Below are 23,095 nucleotides of genomic sequence, written 5' to 3'. Positions count from 1 at the left end.
CCCCACAGGCATCATCACACCCTGTTTGATTATCTGCCAAATGAGGCAAGACCTGGCCAGCCTCTTCCAGTTAGTCCTTGACTGGGGACCAGGTTCTGCCCCTCTGGTAGCACACAGAGGACTGTCTACTGAATCCATTGCTCATGCCTCCGACATCACAGGGCTCCTACTTCAGCTCCCCACAGATGTGCACATGTCATGTGCATACATGCAGTTCCACAGGTGAAAAATGCGTCAGTGTGTATACTCAACTGGGCCACATGGGTCCTCCTCTGGTGGGCAGGTAGGGGCCTCTATGCTACACAACTCCGAGGTAGCCATCCCACTCATGACCACTTGTACATCCATCTACAAGGACATAGATGGACACACAGACACACAGAGAGCTGCATGCAGAATGCAATGTGCTTGTGTCTTGGTACACAAGCTCATGTTCATGTACATACAGGTCTGTCCCAGGCTGGGCTCAGCCCTAAGCTATTCTGGGCCGGGCCTAGGGCCAACAAGTTCAGGGACAGCCAGCTCCCAGTACACCCCAGCTGCTGTGTCACTGGCCCAGGCTAGCTAACTCCCACCCCTACCCCAGGCTAAGTCCATGGTGGCCTGGCTCCCAGCCTGGCTCTGGGACTGGGTGTGTGGAGGCTTCTCCATTCACTACCCCCCCTCCACCCCGCTTCTCCAAAGCTAAGCCTTGAGTTCTATTGTATCAAACTCCTGGAGAGAAATGGCCACGGGGTCTCCTGGCCACTGCTCAGTTCCCTGCCCATGGCTTCCAACCCAGAGGCCCTGGAGGCTGGATTGGGTCCCCACAGGAAACCCACATGACATAAAAATAGCACAGGAGGGACAAGTAGCTGTCTGCCTGCCTGCCCTCAGGCCACCACACAGGAAGGGGATGCTGTCTTCTAGGAAGCCAGAACCCCCCACCCCCACCCCAGCCTTGATGGGCCCAGCTGAGGGGTGGGTACAGGGGCATGTGGGGTGGGGCTGTAAGAAGCTGCAGCAATACCAGAGGGTGGAGAGAGCCCTGGATCAGAGGCAGAGGACTGAGTTGGGCATTGCAATTTCTGAGGCCTAAACACAGCTCCTTCCTGGGATTCCCCCCTCACAAGAGAACGGGGTAGGTCTGGCAAGATGGCTTAGCCAGAAAGGGCAAAAGCTGCATGGGCTGGCAACCTGAGTTCAGTCTCAGGAACCCACATAGAACTGCAAAGAGACAAACTACTCCACGAAATTGGCCTCTGAGCTCCACGGCACACCACGGCGCGCCACGGCACTCTCACCACCCACCCACACATGCACACACCAATAAATTAAGGGCTGCGGGGCACGATGGCACATTCCTTTAACCTAGCACTCTGGAGGCAGAGGCAGGTAGATCTCTTTGAGTTCGAGGCCAGCCTGGACACATAGCAAGTATTAGACCAATGTCACAAAGTGAGTCTGTGTCTCAAAGGAATAGGGAAAGAAGGAAGGAAGGGCCGGGCAGCGGTGGCGCACGCCTTTAATCCCAGCACTTGGGAGGCAGAGCCAGACAGATCTCTGTGAGTTCGAGACCAGCCTGATCTACAAAGTGAGATCCAGGACAGGCACCAGAGAAACCCTGTCTTGAAAAACCAAAAAAGAAAACAAAAACAAAAGAAGAAGAAGAAGAAGGAAGGAAGAGAGAAATCAGAGGAGACCAAAGTGTAGGCCAGCATTCTGATCAGAATGTAAGTTTCATTTTCACTGAAACACTGGAAACGCACTAACTGTCTCACGATCGAGCGCTGGTCAGATGAGATATATGGCTTTGCTCTTATTCAATACACTGTATTAAATAACCTTCAACGATGACAATAAAAATAAAGACTAGCCTTTAGCAATGGCTTGTCATGTGCCTATTTTACAGATAAGGACGGAAGGTCAGGTGACCAGCGGAAGGGCTCCCAGCTGTCAGTGTCCTTAAGCTTTCCGGGGTGGTGTTCCTTGAGACAGATCTCACGGCTTGAACTCCTGAGCCTCTCTCTACCTCCCAAGGTAGAGAGTTTAAGCTTTAGCAACTACAGATACTATATAAAAAAATAAAGCAACAAATTTATAAGGAATGTAATTTAAAAGATTATTTAAATTCTCTTATATTAACTACATTTTGTGAATTTTGACTAACATCCATCTTTTGCCAACTTCAGAGGGAAAAAAAAGAAAGAAGTTTAAATCGTAAGCTTTCAAATGCTATTTCTTTTGTCTTTCTGTGTAGCTCTGCTTGGCCCAGAACTCACTGTGTAGACCGGGTTGGCTTCAAATTTACAGTGATCCTCCTGCCTCTGGCTCCTGAGTGCTGGGATTGTAGGTGTGTGGTACAGATGACATTTCTTATAAGTTCATAGCTTTATTTTATACTTCTTTGATTATTAAAACTTAAAACTACCACACTAAGACTTTTGGGATACCCTGTTATTCTAAGTCAATTAGATTTTGAAGCCTGTATGACAGTATTACGAGTGTGTGTGTGTGTGTGTGTGTGTGTGTGTGTGTGTGTGTGTGTGTGTGTGATGGGAAGAGGAATCTAGGGGGCACATGTTGGATAAAAAGGACTTGGATTCAAAGGCATGTGAGATGAACAGGGAGCCATCAGCTCTGTTCGAGACCCTATCTGAGGTCAGCCTGAGCTATACAGCAAGACCCTACATCAAAACAGGAGCGAGAGAGAGAGAGAGAGAGAGAGAGAGAGAGAGAGAGAGAGAGAGAGAGAGATCCTGCAGAGATGCAGCCTGCTTCTCTCCCTCTTTCCCTCCTTCCCTCCATTTTTTATTTATTTATTTTTGCCGTGCCGGTGATTGAACACAGCGCTTTGTGTGTGCCAGGCAAGCACTCTGCCACTGAGCTACAGTTCTGGCTTGCCCTACTTCTTGGTGGACAAACCAGACAATGAACTTTAATTTTTAAAAATTTATTTGTTTTATTGTATGTGTATGAATGTTTTGCTCGGATGTACACCACATGCTTGTTGAGTTCAGGAGAGCGTATCAAATCTCCTGGAACTGGAGTTACTGATGGTTGTGAGCCACCATGTGGGTGCTGGGAATCAAACCTGGGTCCCCTTGCAAGAGCAACAAATGCTCTTAACGGCTGAGCTGTCCTGTCTCTCCACCTCCGAGACAATGAACTTTGAACAGCAGTGCCCTCCGGCTGAGCAGCAAGCGGAAGCAGTCCAGGGAGCAGCAGTCCTGTGTGTCCTGCTGAGATGAGCCAGCCAGCTTTCAAAGCCAGGAGCCGCCACACACTCCCCTTTCTCTGCCATTAACCTTGTAACAGAACTTAGAGGCAGAGAGGAGCAACAGATGTCACTCTGGTTCACCTGGTCAAAGCCCAACCCTGCCTCTCTAAGCGCATGCCCTGAGGATGTTTAGCTCCACCTCCCCAAACCCCCACTGCAATCAGTATAGCTTTCTGTGGCCCTTCCTTGGCCTGGCCTGTGGCTGAGGCTTGTGGAACTAGGAGGCAGAGACCTGTTGCTAATGCTTTGGTTTTAGAAGCATTCCTGGGGGAGGGGGTTATCATGGTGTGTTGGTTTTGGATTTTGTTTTGCTTCCTGCTTGCTTTGGAAGAAGTGACCCCTAGATTTTGCCATCTACTGTTGAGACTCTCTTTAATAGCCGCCCCCTCCCCCGCCTGTACTCCTTTTCAAACAGCAGCCATTTGCCTGCCTGCCCTGTCCTCTGAAGTCCCTGAAGGGCAGCTGGCCTTCTGCTCCACGCTGAGGCCTCCTAGCTCAGTCCTTATCGTCAAGGGTACATCCAGGACAGAGCCCTGTGAGACCCGGTTGTAAGGCCTTGCTGAGGTGTCCCCCCATACATAGCCTGGGCGGGTCTTCACTGCTGTTCTCCGTGAGAGAAAGATGCTGAGTCCTGGTCTCCCAGCACTCAAGAGGCTGATGGTGTTGGAAAGAAGGAAGGAAGGGGAGATGAAGTGGGCCGTAGCATCTCCAGGCTCCCACTGTTACACTCCCCTCGGGCTTCAGACCCTCGCCCAGGTCTCCACAGCTGCTCAGAAGCTCCATCCCTGAGTAGTCAATGCTCCCACAGTGTAGGGGACCAACTTCAAGACCTTGCTAGAGTCAAGGCCCAGGCAATAGCAGGACGGTCAGCAGGGTCAGAAAATGGCCCTTCATGGGTAGCTGACCTTGTCCTGTGGAGCGGAAGCTACTGGGTCCTTCCACAACGCCAACATCTGGCCAGCTCTAACTATACTATCCCTGATTCTCCATACCCCCTCCCCCTCCTGCTCTGGTGTCCAGGGTGACCAGAGCTGCCTCTGGGCAGGAAGCCAGCCCAGAAAGGCCAGGACATCCCTCAGTGCCTGTCACTATGGCAACATGCCCGCTCTGCCCCCTTCCAAGTCCAGTACCATTTTCTCCCCAAACTCAGGAGCTCAGAATGGGACGGGCCTTCTAGATCAGTCGATTCCAGCCCCTCCCCTTGTCCCAAATGGAGAAACTGAGGCCCAAGAGGGAAGGGACGGGGGTGGGGGTGGGATCCTGTTGATCAAGGGCCTACCCCCAACCTGTCCCTTTCTCCCTCCCTGCTTCCTCTTCCTCAGTGTCCTTGGAGTGGAGTGGGAGGTACAAAAGTCCGAGAGCCTGGAGGAGGGGGCGGTGCCACCCACACCTACCCTCATGCCATGATGGCGCAGGTGGCGTCCCAGGAACCTGACACCCATGATGAATAAATGATGCGGGCTCAACCGCCCGCGGCCAGAATCCTCTGCCGCCGCCACCACCGTCACCGCCTGCCGGTGGCCAGGGGCAGTCACCTGGCAGCCCTGTGCATCAGCCCCCTGCTCCCAGGACCTGCACCGGAGCGCGCGGCGGGAGAACATGGCCGGGCGGCGGAGAGGCGCGGGGCGACTCTGGGCTCTGGGCGGCGCCGCGCTGGGGGCTTGCCTGGCGGGGGTCGCCACGCAGCTGGTGGAGGTGAGGCACCACATCACGGAGGGTACGGGACGCTGGCAGCGTCCAAGCAGGGGGCTGAGGGTGCGAGGAGCTGGCTCTATCCCTTCTCCCTGCCCTTCACGCTTAGAGAGAGTCCCTGGTCTGATGGCAGAGCACGGCCTCTGACATCAGGGATACAAGGAGTCTCCGTGTGTCCGTGTGTGGAGGGAAATAGCCTTGCCATCCAGTCTTTGTTTTCCTAGAGGATGGGGAGAGGGACTTTCAGCCCTTAGCTTTCTTGACTTCCAGTCTAACGGGGGATATTCGGAGCCTGGATTTAGGGTATGCTGTGGGAAGTGCCCTTTCTCTATACAAGTCCTTCAGGGCCCCTACCGAAGGCAGGACCCAGGGACTGGAAGATCCAAATAGGTCCTAGTGATTACGGGAGCTGTAGAAGGTTTCTGAGCAGACATATCGTGAACAGTTCCTGTTTGGAAGGAAGAGGACAAATGAGGAGGGGGCGCAGAGTGGGAGAGCTGGGAGGAGACTGCCCAAAAAGGAGGTGAAGGAAATGGGTGGGGCAAGCCGGCCAGGAGCCCGGCTGGGGCCACCTGCAACCGCTCCAGTAGGAGGTAGCCCAACAGGCTTACAAGTCAGGAGCTGGAGGCAAAGGGTGAAGGCCCAAGAGCCAGGGCCGGGAGCCAGGGTAGACAGGGCGGAGTGGAGGCAGTTGCTAAGAGACAGGGTGGGATAGGGAAGACAGAGCCAGTCGTCCTCAGAGGGCTTTAAAGAGACATAACTTTGAACTGAAGGGCCTGAGGGTGGCGTCTCATGGTATAGAGACCTGTACTCCTGTGTAGCATGTCCCTTCTGCAACTGACCAGGGGTGTGGAAGAGGCTGCTGGAGTCAGATGTCAGCTTCAGTACCCGGTAAGGGAAGCCAGCCTGGCTGGGGCCCCATGGAGCACACTCAGGTCTCTCACCAACTGCCCTGAGGCCCCTGTACAGAAACTGAGCTGTCCTCAAAGCAAAGGCTGGGGCAACAGGCAAGGCAGTTCTGAGGCAAGGAGTCTCCCCACTCCGAGGAGCTCATCTCCCAGCTCAGCGGAGGAAATCACATTTGCAGCCCATCTGCTTACATCTCAAGCAAGGCCTAGCCCCTCTTTCCAAGGAAGCAGGAGAAATACTGGCAGCGCTGGGAACCATGTCTCCTCTCAGTCCGGCCCTGCAGCATCTCTCTCCACCAGGCTGTGCCTCTGGAGGAGGCAGGACCTCCAAAGTTCAGGACCCACCATAAGATGCCTGGTTGTTGCCTGTTACCCTCCACCCAAGAGCCTGGTCAGGGTCTTCCAGTCAGTCAGACCAACACACCAGACCTGTGAGACAGGGCACAGTAACTGCCAAGCCCCCAACTCTGATGCTGTAGTCACCAACCCAAACACATGCACATTGCTGCAACCACACATATGCCCTCTGCCCATTTATATGTGCCCAATCCCATGCATGGCATGTATCCACACACTTGCCTGCCTGCACAGGGGTTCCCCAATCCACCAAGGGATGCTGCTGATTCAGTGGGATGTTATTGCCAATTTTACCACCAGATTGGAGAGTTCTCAGAGGCAGATGGCACTACCCCACTCCAATTACAGGGAGAGAAACTGAGGTCTAGAGTAAAGGAAGGCATCTCTCTTCTGGTCCCTCTTAGTGAGGAGCAAAGAGCTAGGAGCCATGTACCAGTCTATGGTTCAGAGATTCTGAGATGCCTAGCATAGGTCAGTGATCTCCTCTGAGTGCCACCTGTTAGATGAGGGAGTCCCCAGATCCTGGCAGATGTCTATCCATGTTTATGGACCCCAGTGGGGGTGTGGGAACTGGAGAGAGATTGCATGACAGATGGCTTTTCTTTCTCAGATAGTCACAAGGGACTCTCAAGCCTGTCCTAACTAATCATTTAGGAGACAATGTATTGCACAAATGCCTGGTCCCACCCCCTTCTTTGTCCCTTAGCCAAACTGGTGGACAGAGACAGGATTATATCTCTGGTCAAAACTAACCTCTCAGATTCCACAAGGCACAGCCATGTCCCATAGACACTCAGGACAAAGTCATGTACCCTCGAAACACCCGGGACAGGCTGAGAATGAAGCTAAGTTGGTAGAGTGTTGGCCTAGCACACACAAAACCCTGGGTTCAACACCCAGCACAGCATCTATAAAAACAAACACACCCAGAGCAAAGCCACAACTCTAAAACACATAGATCATGGGTGTGTCCCCTCATTCCCCCAGAGAAGATTGTATTTTCTAGAAACCCAAGGCAGGATACTACCTTTTAATACCCTCAGGCAAGTCCCCTTAGACCTGAGGCATCACTACGCCTTCTAGAAAACACAGACAGGATAGTGTCCCCAAGTCAGGAGCCCACAGAAAGCCATGTGGTGTCCTTCTTAGCCACACTTACATCTTTTAGCCACCTGGTGGCGCTACATTACTATTTTTCTAAGGTTAGCCTGGCTGGCCTTCTGGTGCATAAATCATGGCTTTAAGTGGGACAGGCGTCAGTGTGCGCACACCTGCATAAGGAGCGCCTTACCCCTGTAGCCCAGCAGTAGAGCTCTATTGGGAGATGAGAACAAAGCCAGTCTACCAGAGCAGCACACCTGGCCCATGAAATAGGCCTTGCCTTGTCCCTGGCCTTGGTCCTGAGACCCCATCAGAGCTGGCTGGGACAGGGTGTCCACATTGCTCCTTTGAGCCTTGTTTCCCCAAGCATCAACCACTCTTCTAGTCCAAGTGCCTGGTGCCACGGTCTGGGACTCTGATCACTGCTTTTATTCTAAATCTGGAACTTTCTGAGGTCTAGGGTGTTGGTTGTGAATGTCTGAAACATTTTGGGGATTCTAAAATGTGTGGGCTGAGTCCTTGCTGACCCCATCCCAGCCTATTGGCCTGTGCCTGGCTCATTCCTTTCTCTGTTGACCCACAGCCCAGCACGGCCCCACCCAAGCCCAAGCCACCCCCACTGACCAAGGAGACCGTGGTGTTCTGGGACATGCGCCTGTGGCACGTGGTGGGCATCTTTTCACTCTTCGTGTTGTCTATCAGTGAGTAGCTACATCCATCTCTCTCCACCCCACCACAAGAGGGTCATAGCTCCTCTAGCACCCTTGGCCCCCTCAGTACCCCTTGAGTTCAGAGCAGCAATTCCAGGCAGTTCAAGTAGGTCAGGCACTCACAGGAGGCCCACCATGGTCTCTGGCACCTCCTCACTCACACCAAGTCCTGTGGAGGGCTGACGGGCCAGTGGTGACCCGAAGATTTCTGCTGGACTCAGGGAAGCAGCCACATGGCAATTATGTTAATGATAGGGGACTCCACTGAATCCAGGACATGTCATCTTTCCCCATGGCTGGCCTCCTGATGCTTTTCTTGCAGTTTGGCCAATTCAGAGAGCCCACACCCAGGGGCCCCAGCAAGGACTCCCCAGACGCCTAGCAGATGTGGCTTCCAGGCCCTGAATCCTACCTCCTCCAATGCCATTTTCCAGGAATGATTCATACCTACTTCCTTTCAAAGCAGGGGGTCCATTCCTCTCCTTCAGTCTGGACTCTTACTGATGCAAAGATGTAGCTGAGGGGCTCAGCATGTGCCCCTCCCCCCTTTCCCAGTGTGAAGTTGAGGAGGGAGGTTCCATGAGAGGCAGGCCAGGTGGGAGAGAATACCAGAGCACAAAGCAAGTTCAAACCCAGGGTGGGAGGAGTGAAAGGAGAGGAAGCCCATCTGCCTCCAAAGGCCCACAGAGGCTGGGTCTTCTGAGCTGTGGACCAAAGGGAGGGTTCTGGGAAGGGACTGCAGAGGGGATGGTATGGGCAGAGACTGGGAGGAAGCTGGTCTCTATGCCAGGCCTCAGATGTCTGTGGGACATCACCAAAATGCACCCAAAATGGAGGCTAAAGTGACATTTGCATTCTAGTGGTGGCTTTCCCAAGAGATTCTCCAGAGTGCTGGGTGGCCTCAGAGAAACCATCCACTTGCAAAGGGATCTCAGAACATGACATCTGATTCGCACATGCTTCTCCTGGCACCCAAAGTGTCCTCCAGAGAGAATACCCCCTCCCCCCAGATCTGAGGGACTGATTGTCTTCCCAGCTGAGGCCTAGAGAGAGCCAGGCAGCTCAGTGAAGACCCCAGAGAAAGGTGTACCTGCAGCCGGAGCCCCTGCATCCTGAGGGAGACCACCCTTGTTATCAAAAGCAGGGTTGGGAAGCAACTGCCCCAGGAGCCCCAGAGCAGTGAAGGGAATATCTTTGGGGTATCCCTGAAGGTACCTGCTAGGAACCTGAGGTCTCCCCCAGGCTCCACTCTGGGTGAATGGTGGAGGTGCCTGGGGCCACACCCAATATTTGCACAGAGTCAGACTGAAGAGGCACGTGGACATCAGCCACACAGAGCATCTCCTACCCCTAACTGCCCCTAACTTCATTTCCTAGAATGGGAACAGGCAGGAACAGAAGGTCCCTGGGCAGCAGGGCAGCAGCGGCTGCCTTCCATAGCTGCTGGCAGTGGTGTTGGGAAAATAGTTTCTCTGCTTCCCAGACTGCTCGGACCCAGGCAGTGAAACATTGCACACTGCCCCCCCAACCCCCGCCCCCCCCCCCAGTCCCTCGGAGCTAAGGACTAGGGTTAAATAAACCCCCAGCTCTTTCCTGGGCCTCCACACTTGATCCCAAATCTTTAGTTTTTCATTCTCTTTGAAGAAAAATAATCAGGCCAGGGTAGGTAGGGCAGGCTTGGAGGGCCAGGCAGTATGTAAGTGTGTGATTCCTGCTCAGGGCAGGCTTGGAGGGCCAGGCAGTATGTAAGTGTGTGATTCCTGCTCTGGCTGCCAACAGCTGCCTGTTCTGCTTCCTCTGAAGTTCTGAGCTCCCAGGACTCGGCACTAACCACATGGAGCCTGAGCAGGCAGGGTGCTCAGGGTGTCAGTGGGGTGAGCAGGCAAGATGACCCACGCCAGTAGGGTTGGAGCATAAGGAGAATCTTGAGTCCAAGGCACCCACACAGGGGTCTGGGAAAGACCAAAGCAGAGCACTTTGGGTAATAAAAGTCCGTTGCTGGCTCAGGTCTAATCCCAAGAGCCCTATGCTGGGGACCTAGTGCAGCTAGCCCTGCCCACCCTCAGCATATCTCTGAATGCTGGTGGCTCCCAGAAGTGGAGGCTTTGGGACCATCCTTCCCATTCGTCTGTCCGTCCATCCATCCATCCATCCATTGCTTCTCCCATCCTGAAAGTCTGGGTGAGACACATGGAACCAAAATATTTGGCTCAAGGGATATTACTTTGGTTGAACAAGATGATCCCAGACTACCTAGGCATGATCCATTTCCTCAAAATAGACCTGGCTTGTCATGCCTGGGCCCTTCTGCACCTCAGTAGCCTGCCAGGAAGTTCTGTCTGGCCGTATTATTTATAATAGGAACCAGCTCCACCTCCTCCCCAGGGGCTGGGGCCACAGTGGTCAGATTGTGGGAGCCTTAGAAAAATAAACTCGGCCCAGCCAGCCAGGTCCTGGCAGCCTTGCCCTGCACATCACTAGATGAGCCAGCTTTATGCTCTGCCCCAGCTGACGTGGGCACAGCTGCCTTTAACCAGAAAAACACTCCTGGAATAACTTCCTCAGAGGTAAATGCCCAGGACAGGGTCTGGGCATTCTCACCGGGTTCTCCCCAGCCAGGGTCCAGGCTCGTCCTCCGGGATGCTGGGGAGGGTCCAGGCTTGTCCTCCAGGATGCTGGGGAGGGTCCAGGCTCATCCTCCGGGATGCTGGGGAGGGTCCAGGTTCATCCTCCGGGATGCTGGGGAGGGTCCAGGCTCGTCCTCCGGGATGCTGGGGAGGGTCCAGGCTTGTCCTCCGGGATGCTGGGGAGGGTCCAGGCTCGTTCTCTGGGATGCTGGGGAGGGTCCAGGCTCATCCTCCGGGATGCTGGGGAGGGTCCAGGCTCGTCCTCTGGGATGCTGGGGAGGGTCCAGGCTCATCCTCCGGGATGCTGGGGAGGATGCAGCCATATCCTTGGGTATTTGAGGCACCTCTGCCTCTGCAATTAGGAGGCTGGAGAAGGAAACCCAGGGTGTCTTAGGAGCTCCCAGAGAGGCCTAGGTCAGAAGCACAGGGTGACTCAGGGTAGCCATGGCTAGAGCCATACCTGAGACCTTCACTTTACCTTCCTCCAGTACCCAGTGTGATCAGAAAGACTATCAGACCAAGATTGGCTATAGAATTCGTGGAGCTAGTACAAATGAAAATACCAGGCTTCGTGTCCAAATTACTAGGAAGTTGACAGTAAAGCATTACACTAAGCATGGGTCATGGGCAAGCACATAAAGTCAGCTTCACCCGGGAGGTCACCTCAGGCTTTTGCAGGAGTCTCTTACGTGAGAGTCAGGCCTAACATGTGGGTACCACTCAACCTGGCTGAGACCCCACCCTAGCCAAACTTGCTCTGACATCCATACAGTCATCACACTGTGCTGTGTGTTCAACTGCCGTGTACCACGGACACGGAAGGAGATTGAGGCCCGGTATCTGCAGCGAAAGGCGGCCAAGATGTACACGGACAAGCTGGAGACCGTGCCTCCCCTTAATGAACTCACAGAAATCCCTGGAGGTAAGTAGGTTCCAGTCCCATGGCAGCCAGCACTGGATCCTGCAGCCAGCCAGTTCCTCAGTCCCGCTGTCCTAATTCACCGTCTCCCTGCAGCTGGTTCAGAGAAGGGACTGGGCACTATCCCAGGAGACCAGAGTGCAGAACTGGTCAGAGCCAGGCAACTAAAACAAGAGCCCATTTGTATCAGGAAAGTTGTGGGGGGGGGGGGGGGGGGGAGGCAGCTCGGTCAGTAAGGTCTTTGCCATACAAGCACAAGGACCTGACTTTGGATCTCCATCACCTACAAAAAAAAAAAAAAAGAGAGAAAGAAACAACAAAAACCAGGCATGATCATGCACCTGTAAATCTCAGTGCTGGGGAGATAGTGACAGAAGGTTCCTGAAGCTCACTGGCTGGCTAGTCTTGCCAAATTGGTGGACTCTAGGCTTCTCAATAAGTAAATAAGGTAGAGAGCCAAAGAGGACACTCAGCATCGACCTCTGGTCTCCATGTGCATGCCCACACATGTGCACACTCAGGATCGACCTCCGGTCTCCATGTGCATGCCCACACATGTGCACACTCAGGATCGACCTCCTGTCTCCATGTGCATGCCCACACATGCGCACACTCAGCACCAACCTCCGGTCTCCATGTGCATGCCCACACATGCGCACACTCAGCACCGACCTCCGGTCTCCATGTGCATGCCCACACATGCGCACACTCAGCACCGACCTCCGGTCTCCATGTGCATGCCCACACATGTGCACACTCAGCATCGACCTCCGGTCTCCATGTGCATGCCCACACATGTGCACACTCAGCATCGACCTCCTGTCTCCATGTGCATGCCCACACATGTGAACACTCAGCATCGACCTCCGGTCTCCATGTGCATGCCCACACATGTGCACATTCAGCATCGACCTCCGGTCTCCATGTGCATGCCCACACATGTGCACACTCAGCATCGACCTCCGGTCTCCATGTGCATGCCCACACATGTGCACACTCAGCATCGACCTCCGGTCTCCATGTGCATGCCCACACATGTGCACACTCAGCATCGACCTCCGATCTCCATGTGCATGCCCACACATGTGCACACTCAACACCACACACAGATGCATACACACGCACCTCAAATAAAAAAGATCTGAGAAGGGAGGCTGGGAAGGCAGAGAGGAGAGCTTTGGGTCCTTTCCCCCTCTTCCCCTACCCACAGAGGATAAGAAGAAGAAGAAGAAGAAGGACAGTGTGGACACGGTGGCTATCAAGGTAGAGGAGGAAGAGAAGAACGAGGCAAAGAAGAAGAAAGGAGAGAAATGAGGAAAGCATCCTGGTGGTGGCAGCTGGGGCTGGCAGGCCTTGAAGCCCAAGTTCAGGCCAGGATCCAGGCACCAGGACTCCACGTTGATCCATGGACCACAGAGGCTATGGTCTGAGAAGCCAAGGCCATGGCCGTTACGTCATGGCCCAAAAGGTGCAGGGACAAGACTTGACGAGTGTCCACCTGGACTCTGTTCCTTTCACATCACCTGTCTGGGCACTTGTCTCAGGCCACTGTCCCTCTGCAGATATAGAGTGCCCTTGGACTCCTCCCCACATCCAGACAGGCCTCTGGCCCACCCTTTTGGCCAGGGGCAGAGGTGGCCGTGAAGGAGTCAGAGATTGGCGGTTTCGGATGGCAGGATCGAACAGATTGTGTATGAACTCGTAAGCATGGAGGGCGGGCCGACGGGGAGCTTCTGACATGAGAGTCTCTGACATAGCTAGATAGCAGCCCTGATAGCAAGGAAATTACCCCAGGCTTGGCAGGAATCTGTCCCCGGCTGCCAAAGTGGCCCCTTTATCAGGAGGGTTCCTGACCTGGCAGATGCTAAGCTCTGAAAACAAGATGACAATGTGTAGAGCTGGGGCCGCTGAGGGGCTGGCATGAGGCCGAGCCTAAGGTCTTCTGGCTCAGCAATAGTGTTTGAAAGACAAGAGGGCTGAGGCCGGGGGGCTGAGTGAGAAAGCCTGGGTCTCCCCATGGCCTGCTGAGTACAGCAGTGTGCAGTTCCTCTTTGGCCATGTCCCCTACCGAAAGAGGCGTCTCTGCCGAGAAGACTATTCAAACGCCATTGAGGGGTTGGCTCTAGAGGAGAGAGATGTACGAGGCGCTTCCAACATCAAAATGAGGAGCTCTGACCAGAGCTGGGGACGGAGACTCTGGGAAAGTTTTCCAGGAGGGAAGCCTGCTAGAAAGGTGTCCTGAAGAGATCTGTCAACAAAGCTGGGTGTCTGCTCAGCCCCAGACAAATAAAACTTCAACCTGAGATGATCTCCACCCCTGTCCCATGCTTTGCCAAGCCCTGGAGGATTCCTGTAGAAGGCGACACAACAATCCGTAATAATAGGTGACTCAGGCGAGCCTGAAGTTCTCTCCCTGACCCCTGTCCCAGACTGAGACCAAAAAAAAAGCGGGGGGGGGTGAGAAGTAGAGGGGGGAGTGGAGAGATGGCTCATTGGTTAAGAGTACTGCTCTACCAGAGGACCTGGGTTCAATTCCCAGCACCCACATGGCAGCTCACAACTGTCTGTAACTCCAGTTCCAGGAGATCTGACGCCCTCATACAGACACATGCAGGCAAAACACCAATACACATAAAATAAAAATAATTTTTTTTTTTTTTTTTAAAGAAACCCAGAGGCAGAGGAGCAGCGAGGAGAAGCTGCAGCCACCACACCCCACCAAGTGGACTCGGGACAGGGAGGGAAATTGATGAGGCTCACCTGAGCTCTCTTCCACTCTACCCCATGCTCTCAATAAGTCTCTAATGTTTGGAGCCGGGTACTGGGGCTCACGGGAATCATCCCTCATTCCTAACACGGTCCCATATCAACCTCCTACAAGGAGAAGCACCCCAGAATGACATGAGGAAGGAGTATTGAGGGGCAGAGGATCACAGCAGGCCCCCATCATGGAAGGAGATCACTCTGACTAGTCAGGCATGGTCGGCTGACCTCTGCCTCCAGGCTCCAGTGTACCGGCTTCTCATTCCTAGAGCTGGCTGGGGTCCTTTCTCTCCAGACAAACCAGCGCCCTTCTGTGTGGCAAGGTACTGGACGTTCGGAGGGGCGGTGGAGGACACTCAAGGTCACTCAGAGCAGTAGCTGGTGCAGCCGGTGGGAAGTGTCTTTCCCACCAGATCGTTTTTTTTTGTACCTATGCCCCCAGGCCGGAAGCAGGGCTAGAGGGTCAAAGTACTCTATGGATCTTTGGGGACTTTTGGAGAGTTCTAGCCACTGGCCAGAAGGCAGTCAAGACTAGGGAGAGTCCGGCGGGGGTGGCACACACCTTTAATCCCAGCACTCGGAAGGCAGAGGCAGGCAGATCTCTGTGAGTTCGAGGCCAGCCTGGTCTACAGAGAGAGTTCCAGGATAGCCCAGGCTACACAGAGAAACCCTGTCTCCACAAAACAAAACAAAAGACCAGGGAGAGCCTAATTCCCACTGGAGTCTCACAGAAGGATCATGTCACTTTCCATCTAGAGGTCTGGGAGGGAGGTCCCCGCAGCCCCAGCTTTGGCCTAGGTAATACATCCCAGGCTTCCCACTTCCCCTTCACATACCCCTCTACCTTCTGCACCAAATCTTCAGAGGCTTATACTTTTCAGTTTAAGTTCCCAGAGTCCCTCATCTACCCCACTATGTACACCTGCTTCCCACTAGAGCGGCTCAGAAAGAGGAGACATGGGAAAAAGAAGTGTTTAATCTCTGCTAGTCCCTGCCGATTGCCACACCCACAGCAGCACTCAGTAGGAAGGGAAGGGGACCTGGCAGCGTCACAGAGTACCCAGAAGGCTGAGGAGCAGAAGGAAAGCCAGGAGCGACGTCCTGGAAGGGGCTGGAAGGGCCAGGGCCTCCCCACTAAGGTGGTCCCAGATCCACCGCTGGAAGGAGGAGACCTGTAGGAAGATGGGCGGGGCCTCGCTCTTCTTGCAGCCTGGGCCCCAGCTCATCATCCCCACCAGGTACCATGTGCCGCCTGAAGAGCAGACCAAGGGCTCGCCAGTTATCTCCTGTAAAGAGGGAGGAAGTTAAAAGGGATCAGGGAGGTGACGCCATGCCTGAGAGCGACATAACCCCACGCAAGGAGCCAGCCCAGGGTGTTTCCCACCGGATTCTTTGCATAGCCTCCCAGTGTGAGCAAAGCGGACAGGTGTTCCTGACCCACTATTTCCTCCTCAAAGGACACTCACTCCTTAACCTTAGCTCCACACCCACCCCTCTCATTTCCATCCGATCCAGTCCACCCCTTTCCAGCCTCTGCACCCCTGCCCTCACCTGCCCTCTCCATCCTCTCCTCACTCCCCCTTCCCCTCTCGGCAGCCCTCAGCTCTGCCTCCTGCACCCCTCCACCCCTTGGCCCTCGGGATAGATGAAGAAGGGCAGAAGTCCTCACGTAGCAGAACTTTTCCCTGTTGTTGTCCGAGACACAGATCATCTGAGATGTGATGATCCGAACCAGAGAGGAGATTCTGGAGAACTTGTGGTAGAAATGCTCACATTTCTTGCTGTTCAGGATGGAGACTTCCTTCTCCTGAAGGGTTTGGAACTGGGGCCACCTGCCTGTGGGACAGGGTCCCCATTCAGGGTTAGCCACGGACTGTGGCCCACAGCTACCAGTTCTGTCTCTTTTGCATGGTAGCCACAGAGATGTCTCCATGTCTGGGGGATTTTCCCCTCCGGCCAGCAGGTCCCAAGGTTGCCCCATACAGAGGTGCTGGAACAGACAGTCCACACCGACCGATCGCCTCTGCTAGTCCTCTTCCAAGTGCCTGCCAGCGCTCTCAGGGTCAAAGCCTTTCTTTTCAAAGCTGTCCCTAGAGCTACCTCCTCACTAAGGCTGCCCAGACCCGCTCCATGGAGACCCCACCCCACCCACCCCCATCCCACAGCACTATTTCCCATCCCACCCAAAATATATCTGAGCTCCTGGGAGACAGGAAACTTGCGATCACTCCCAGGTAGGTCACAGAACAGGCTGTTTAAAGGGCAAATCGGATCCTCAAGGACACAGAGAAGGGCATCTCTCTTGTGCATTGGTGGCTCCATAAAGGGAGTAGATACTCCCAGAAGCCATGAGAAAAATGATCCCTTGACTGGGTATGAGAGGACAGCCTGTCTTGAGGGCCTTGCTCCTATACTGGAATCACAAGGGATCGAGGGTCACTGAAGGGAAGGGATGTGAGTGGACCGACTCTCAACTTCCAGACACAAGCTGCCGCGATTCTGGGACGCCTTCTGCAGAAATGGGAACCCATCCTCTTGTACTCTACTTGCCGGTGCCCTAGGGTTGTGTATGGGTGACAAGCTATTGCTCTGAGACCTCCTTGCTGCCTTGGTCCCGAGACTTCAAGGGCGGTAATGACCATGATATGTTCACTGACAAGACCCTCAACTGGGGGAGACTTCAGGGATGAGAAAGCAAACAAGGAGGTTCCTGGATCAGCCAGCTCCTTAAAGAAGGTACTCCAGAAATGTCCATTCAGGGGGCACCCCAGGCACATCCAAGTCCTTTCTCCCACCATGCACCCCAGGCTGGGGGTGGGGCTCTGACTCACCATTAATCCGGGGATATCCCCAGCCTGTCACGGTGCAGCGAGAACTGTCCTCCACCATATATTCCAGGCCAGGCAGGCAGATGGGCCACACATATTTGCTGTACTTGAGGCCCCTTTGGAGTTTGAGGAGGCTGATGTCATTGGTCCGGCCGACCCAAGACCAGAACCGCCTGGGTTGGTAGCCGCTGTTTATGAAGATCTGACGTACTGGCACGTCTGCGCTGGTTACTGTTGTCCGGTTAATCCATGGGCTCCCAACCCTCACTGTATAGTTAACGTGTTGCCTACGGGAACAGGAAGGGGGTCTTCCATCAGCTCTAGGCTCCTGCCTCAGCCCCCAGTCCTGCCCTCCACATCACTGTGGCCCTCTAAGCAAATCCAGGCAGGCCACCCCGGGCTTCATGGCCCCCTGAGCCTATTCCTCATGACAGAGCCCTGCACACACTGTGTGGTCCTCTTATTTTGTGGAGGAGAGAATGGGAGATTCAAAGAAGTGCTGTGACCTGCTCAGGGGTGTACCCTTAGGAAGCGGTCGAGTTGGGATCTAGACTCCATTTCCTCACAGAGTTCCTATGTAATGACCACGGCCTAGATCTCAAGCCACCCACCACAGGACACCTCTTGAAGTCACTATGTTGATCCTTATGTCAATGGAACCTGTCTTCACTGGTCAGTCCTCAAGGGAAACATAGACACTACTCTCAGGAGTTCCCAGACCCCACAACACTGGCACGGCCATCCTTTTGTCTCCACACAATCTATGTCTGTCTTCTGTCTCTATCCACCCTGAGAGGTTCCAAGCCAGGGCCTCTCTGAGGAAAACTAGAAACTATTGATTGACGAAGGGAAGAGAAGAACCTGGAAGCAAAGTGGGTAGAACAGGAAATCCGAGCCTCCCTTACCTACAGATGGCTGCTCAGGACTGTCGGGCAGGTAAAAGGGCAAAGGGTGGGCACGTGCCAAAGGCTGAGCCCCAGGAAGGAACCTGTGAGACTCAACCCTCCCTTGCTCAGAGTGGGACTGGCGCTGTGGGCTCCACACAGGACTGGGTCTCCAGCATTCCAGATGCCTTTCCACCCACCCACCCACGCACCTGGGCCCCAACTCACTGGGTCAAGCAATGGGCCATGGTCAGCACCCACTGGGAAGCAATAAGGGTGCCAGCACAGATGTGGACGCCGTTAGCCCGCACACTGACCATCCATGGCCACCGCCGAGTCATGGCTTCTGGGTCTCGGAGAGTAGGGTCTGCCTCATGGGAGGAGCCGCAGACTAGAGAAAAAAAGAGCACGAGGAAGTGAGAAGCTCACCGGCCACATCTTGTGGCTCTGTCGCCACTCTCCCCTCCCTCCAGCCTCCCCAGCCACTCACCTGTTTCTACCCACCCTGTGGAAAGATAGCATCCATCCACGGACATCTCCAGCTTTAGCAAAGCCTCCGCACTATACCCAGGTACCTATTTCCTTGTTCCTACAGCTCGGGCCCTAGAGCACGGCAATAGTCAGCCTAGTGGACGACTCCGCTTCAGCCAGATGTTCACAAATGCACCTGTATTTCTATCTGGTTGCAGATTGCTCCTCCGGCTTGAGCCAATGTAGACCCCACCCCTTCTCTGGGAATGCCCTCTTGTGATTCATGGAGGTAAAGACCGATGGCCTAACAGTGAAACAGACTGTATGAGGGAGCAGGCACATCCCAGAGAGGACAGCAAAGTGACAAAAGCTGTGGAAGCTTGCTTAGCCTCCTTGGGACTCAGCCCTAAACGACATCACACAGCCGTCTCACAACAGCTAAGCGTCTGTAGAACCAAATGCGGTGAGAATTCTGGGCCCTTCTGGGGAGAAGCGTGCCAAGGACGGAGGGCACTTCAGAAAAAGTTCTGAGACTGAAGAGGGGGTTTAGAGAGATGGCTCAGCTGTGAAGAGAACGGCTGTTCCGGGCGGTGGTGGCGCACGCCTGGAATCCCAGCACTCGGGAGGCAGAGGCAGGAAGATCTCTGTGAGTTCGAGGCCAGCCTGGGCTACAGAACGAGTTCCAAGACAGAGAGACCCTGTTTCTAAAAATAAAAACAAACAAACAAAAAATGCACTGATTGCGCTTCCAGAGGATAGGAATTGGGTTCCCAGAATGCACATGTTGGCTCACAACCATCTGCAGCTCTAGTTTTGGGGGCTCTGGTGTTCTCTTCCGGCCTCCAGAGGCATCAGGCATACATGCATACATGCAGGCAGGCAAAAACACCATATGAATAAAAATAAAATAAAGGAAGTTGAAGATGCCCGTATTTAGCTTCCACTCAAGTATTTTCTAAACAAATCAGTGGATTGTGAAATCAAGTAAATGGGTTATGGCCAGCGTATTTACATATTTGTTTACATATTTATGTATTCATTTGTAATGCTGGGAACGTAATTCAGGGCCTGAATTACAGGTAAATGCTACTCATGTGTTGCACTTTATCTACATCATTCTCACGTGGATGGGTGGATACACACACGAGTGTGTGTGTGCGTGTGGAGGCCCGAGGAGGATTTTGAGTCTCTCATCACTCTCCACGGTATTCTGATACAGGGTCCCTCACTGAACTTGAAGCTGGTTTGGCAGCCTCCTCAGCCAGGGACCAGGATCCCAGCAATCTCCTGTTTCTGCTCCCCACCCCTAACCCCAAAGTGCTGGGGTTACTGGAGCACGAGACCCTACCCACTCAGCTTTTAGCTTAGATTCTAGGTTTTAACTCAGGTTCTCACATTTGTTCATGTGGTAAGAGCTCTTACCCACTGAATCATCTCTCCAGCCCATCACTGCATTTTTTTTTTTTTTTCAGAGCTGAGGACCAAACCCAGGGCCTTGCGCTTGCTAGGCAAGCGCTCTACCACTGAGTTAAATCCCCAGCCCCCATCACCGCATTTTTAAATGATACTCAGCTAACAGACCATCAGCATGTACCACATACAGTACCTTGATGTCCCCTGCTAGACTTTTTTGAAACAGTTAAGTGACTTCACTGAATCCCAGGATAATAACTACTTCTCACGTGGGTCTCAGCTACAGATCCCTGCTTATGAAAAAGTTATGCTGGTGCACTGGTTAGGTTTACATGTCCACTTGCACTACATAGAGTCTTCTGAAAGAAAAGCGTACACCGACCAATTGTCTGAGTCAGATCGGCCTGTGAGTAATTCAGTGGCAATTATTAATTGATGTTGGATGGCACGGCCCTATGTGGAGGGGCACCGTCCCTAGGCAGGTGGTCCTGGGCTGTGTAAGAAAGCTAGCTAAGCATTATCCTGTGGGAGAGCGAGTCAGCAAGGAGCCTTCCTCCACAGTTCCTGCTTCAGGCTCTTGCCCTGGCTTCCCTCCGTGATGGACTGTGACCTGGAAGTGCAAGCACTGCCCCCCAAGTTACTTTATCACACCACCAGCAAGGACATTAAAATAACCAGGTGTGCCTTGCAGACCCCACAAGAGGTCTCACACAGCCCTCCTGGAATTGTGTTGTGGGCTGGGAACCGAGACAGGGGCAGACCAGGTCAAAGGCAGGCCTGCAGCAGCTCAGACAGACATCTGGCTAGCAGCCAGCTCTGGACACCTCAACAGCACCCCCCAACTCACCACTCTTCCCACCGACTTTCTTTCCTTGTTTCCTATTTAGCTCACCTGATGAAAGGCCTGCTGTAAGCACAGGACCCTGAAGGCAGGACCAGGGCCTGGCCCAACCTCCAGTGCTCAATAAACACTGGTACAGCGGCTTTCCCATCCATGGACTCTCCTCTGGGCCCTTGATCCCTTGACCCTTCGACCTCAGGGTCCCCAAATCCCTGAGAGCTCTCGGGCCTCTCCTGCCCACTACTCACAGGGGAGATCGCTGGGTTGCGTCCCCGCGATCTGTGGCGCGGTGGTCGGTGGCCCGGTGGTCGATGCAGGGTCCTGCCGGGGAAGGCGAAGCCTGCCTGAGGGACGGGTGGCTCTGGGGTCACAGGGGCCGCCAGGGCCGGTCGGGACTGCGGTGGGCAGCGTCCCGGGGAACTCGCCTGCGGCCAAGCAGCCTGCGGAAGGTCAGGAGCGGGTCAGAGGCGGCCCGGGGTGTGGGCGTGCCCGCCGGGGAGGGCGCTGGGGACAGGCCGGGCTCACCTGCCGGCCGCCGAGGCAGGAGCAGCAGCAGCAGCAGCAGCAGCAGGAGCAGGGCGCCGGTACGGGTGCGGGTGCGAGAGGCCCCGGGCGCACGGGGACCCTGAGGGCCCTGCCCGCGGACCCCTGCCCAGCACCCGCGCTCCATTGCGCCGCTAGGTTCCTCCGCAATGGCGCCCTCCATCGGGCGCTCGGGTGCCCAGCCTGCGTGGCGCCCCCTGGGTGCCATTCGTTGGGGCGCTCCTGCAGAATGGCGCGCAAGCTGTGCCCCGCTCCTGGCTGGTGTCTTCCCTCACACTTGGCGGGCCCTTCCTCTGGGTCACTTTGCTTCACCTCAGCTAGCTCCTAAGCTTCCATGCTGTCTCCACCAGCAGCAGCAGCGAGAGGAAGGCCAACCCTGACCTGCTAATCCCTTACTCCCCTCAGCGGGCATCCTTATCTTCCTCTTGAATGTTGACATGATAAAATAAAAACAAAAAACAAAAAAAAAAAAAAAAAAAAACCTCTAAGGCATCAAAGAAAGAAATTGAAGAAGATACCAGAAGATGGAAAGATCTCCCATGTTCATGGATTGGTAGGACAGATATAGTAAAAATGGCCATCCTATCTTGAAAGCACAGGTCTTAGGATACTGAAGCAAACTAATGTGTTCATTAGGGTCTCACTATGTAGCCCAGGCTGGCCCCAAACTGACAGCTCTCCTACCTTGGCCTCCCAAGTACTGGGGAGATAGGTGTGAACCACCAAGCTTGGCTTCAATAACAGTTTTTAAAGCCCACACCACTTGAAGCGGTGTGCTTTCTAGATCCACTTACTGGGACCATAATGGAGAGGTGATGGTGTCCATCGGTCAACAGCAAGAGCAGAAGGTCACTGGACATTTGAGGAACGTGTTGATGGCTCAGCAGCACAGTTAACACATTTAAAAAGTAATGTGGAGGGGCTGGAGAGACGGCTCAGAGGTTAAGAGCACTGTCTACTCCTCCAGAGGTCCTGAGTTCAATTCCCAGCAACCACATGGTGGCTCACAACCATCTACAATAAGATCTGGTGCCCTCTTCTGGCCTGCAGACAGAACACTGTATACATAATAAAGAAAGAAATATTAAAAAAAAAAAAAAAAAAAAAGTAATGTGGAATACTACCGGAAGCTCTGGTGCAAGGATATGGGAATTTTCAATAGACAAAGTGAAAGTGGGAACATTCTCACTTTTGTCAAGGTCTATGCTCTCAGGAGAAACACCTGAGCAGGCCATTTAGTGGCAAATGCAGACAGGGCTGCCACATTTCTGACCTCCCGATGGGGACAGGGGAACTGCTGCTCTGAGCTGGCAGACCCAAGAAGGTCACTGATGGAGGTGGATGAATCAGTCCAAGAGCCCAGGATACAGTCATGTCCGTCACACATCTCAAGCAGGAACTCACATCATCTACCCCTACCAGAGATAGAGGAGGGACAGGCTGGGATCTAGAACCACTCAGGGGAAAGTTAGGGGTTGGCAGAGACCGGGAGGCACCAGAACCCAGCTAGGAGGGGCAAGCCTGTGATCTGGCCCTGGGAAGTCTCCTAGAAAGAAGTCAGCCCTTACAGAAAGGCCTGCGGAAAGACGGTCTCAGAGACACAGGGAAGAGGCCTTGGGAACATGGGAGCTGCTGAACTGCTGGGTTCACGGAGTGGGGACTTCAAGTCCCAGTCAGCCAAAGAGGGTGCTACAGGCTGGAGAGGTGGACCAGTGTGTACTGCTCTTGTAGAGGACCTGAGTTTGAGTCCCTGTAGTCACATGGGGTGGCCCACAACCA

The 23,095-nt window shown here is 54.0% G+C and overlaps 2 protein-coding genes across 3 annotated transcripts; one reads left to right on the top strand and one right to left on the bottom strand.

Annotated features, from left to right (window-relative positions):
• Positions 1–2,993: 2,993 nt before the first annotated feature.
• Tmie (transmembrane inner ear) lies at positions 2,994–13,876 on the top strand. Of its 2 annotated transcripts, none has more exons than XM_052722171.1 (4): positions 2,994–4,954; positions 7,901–7,984; positions 11,427–11,576; positions 12,784–13,876. In XM_052722171.1, exons 1-4 carry the CDS (start codon positions 4,711–4,713, stop codon positions 12,885–12,887), a joined length of 582 nt encoding a protein of 193 aa, XP_052578131.1. In that variant the 5' UTR covers positions 2,994–4,710; the 3' UTR covers positions 12,888–13,876. The 2 variants fall into 2 exon arrangements, with proteins under 2 accessions (XP_052578131.1, XP_052578140.1); XM_052722180.1 differs by having other exon boundaries at positions 4,749–4,954; positions 7,901–8,018.
• Positions 13,877–15,294: 1,418 nt separating this feature from the next.
• Prss50 (serine protease 50) lies at positions 15,295–21,498 on the bottom strand. Its single transcript, XM_052729838.1, has 6 exons — positions 21,299–21,498; positions 21,022–21,213; positions 18,277–18,439; positions 17,168–17,451; positions 16,006–16,172; positions 15,295–15,622 (listed from the first exon to the last, which is right to left on the bottom strand). Exons 1-6 carry the CDS (start codon positions 21,477–21,479, stop codon positions 15,386–15,388), a joined length of 1,224 nt encoding a protein of 407 aa, XP_052585798.1. The 5' UTR covers positions 21,480–21,498; the 3' UTR covers positions 15,295–15,385.
• Positions 21,499–23,095: the final 1,597 nt, after the last annotated feature.

This window comes from Peromyscus californicus, unplaced genomic scaffold, assembly GCF_007827085.1.
Source record: "Peromyscus californicus insignis strain IS unplaced genomic scaffold, ASM782708v3 Scaffold_11__1_contigs__length_118956290, whole genome shotgun sequence".
In the NCBI taxonomy this organism is placed as follows: Eukaryota; Metazoa; Chordata; class Mammalia; order Rodentia; family Cricetidae; genus Peromyscus; species Peromyscus californicus.
The sequence above is the reverse complement of the archived record's forward strand: the minus strand, read 5'-3'. Positions and strand labels throughout refer to the sequence as shown.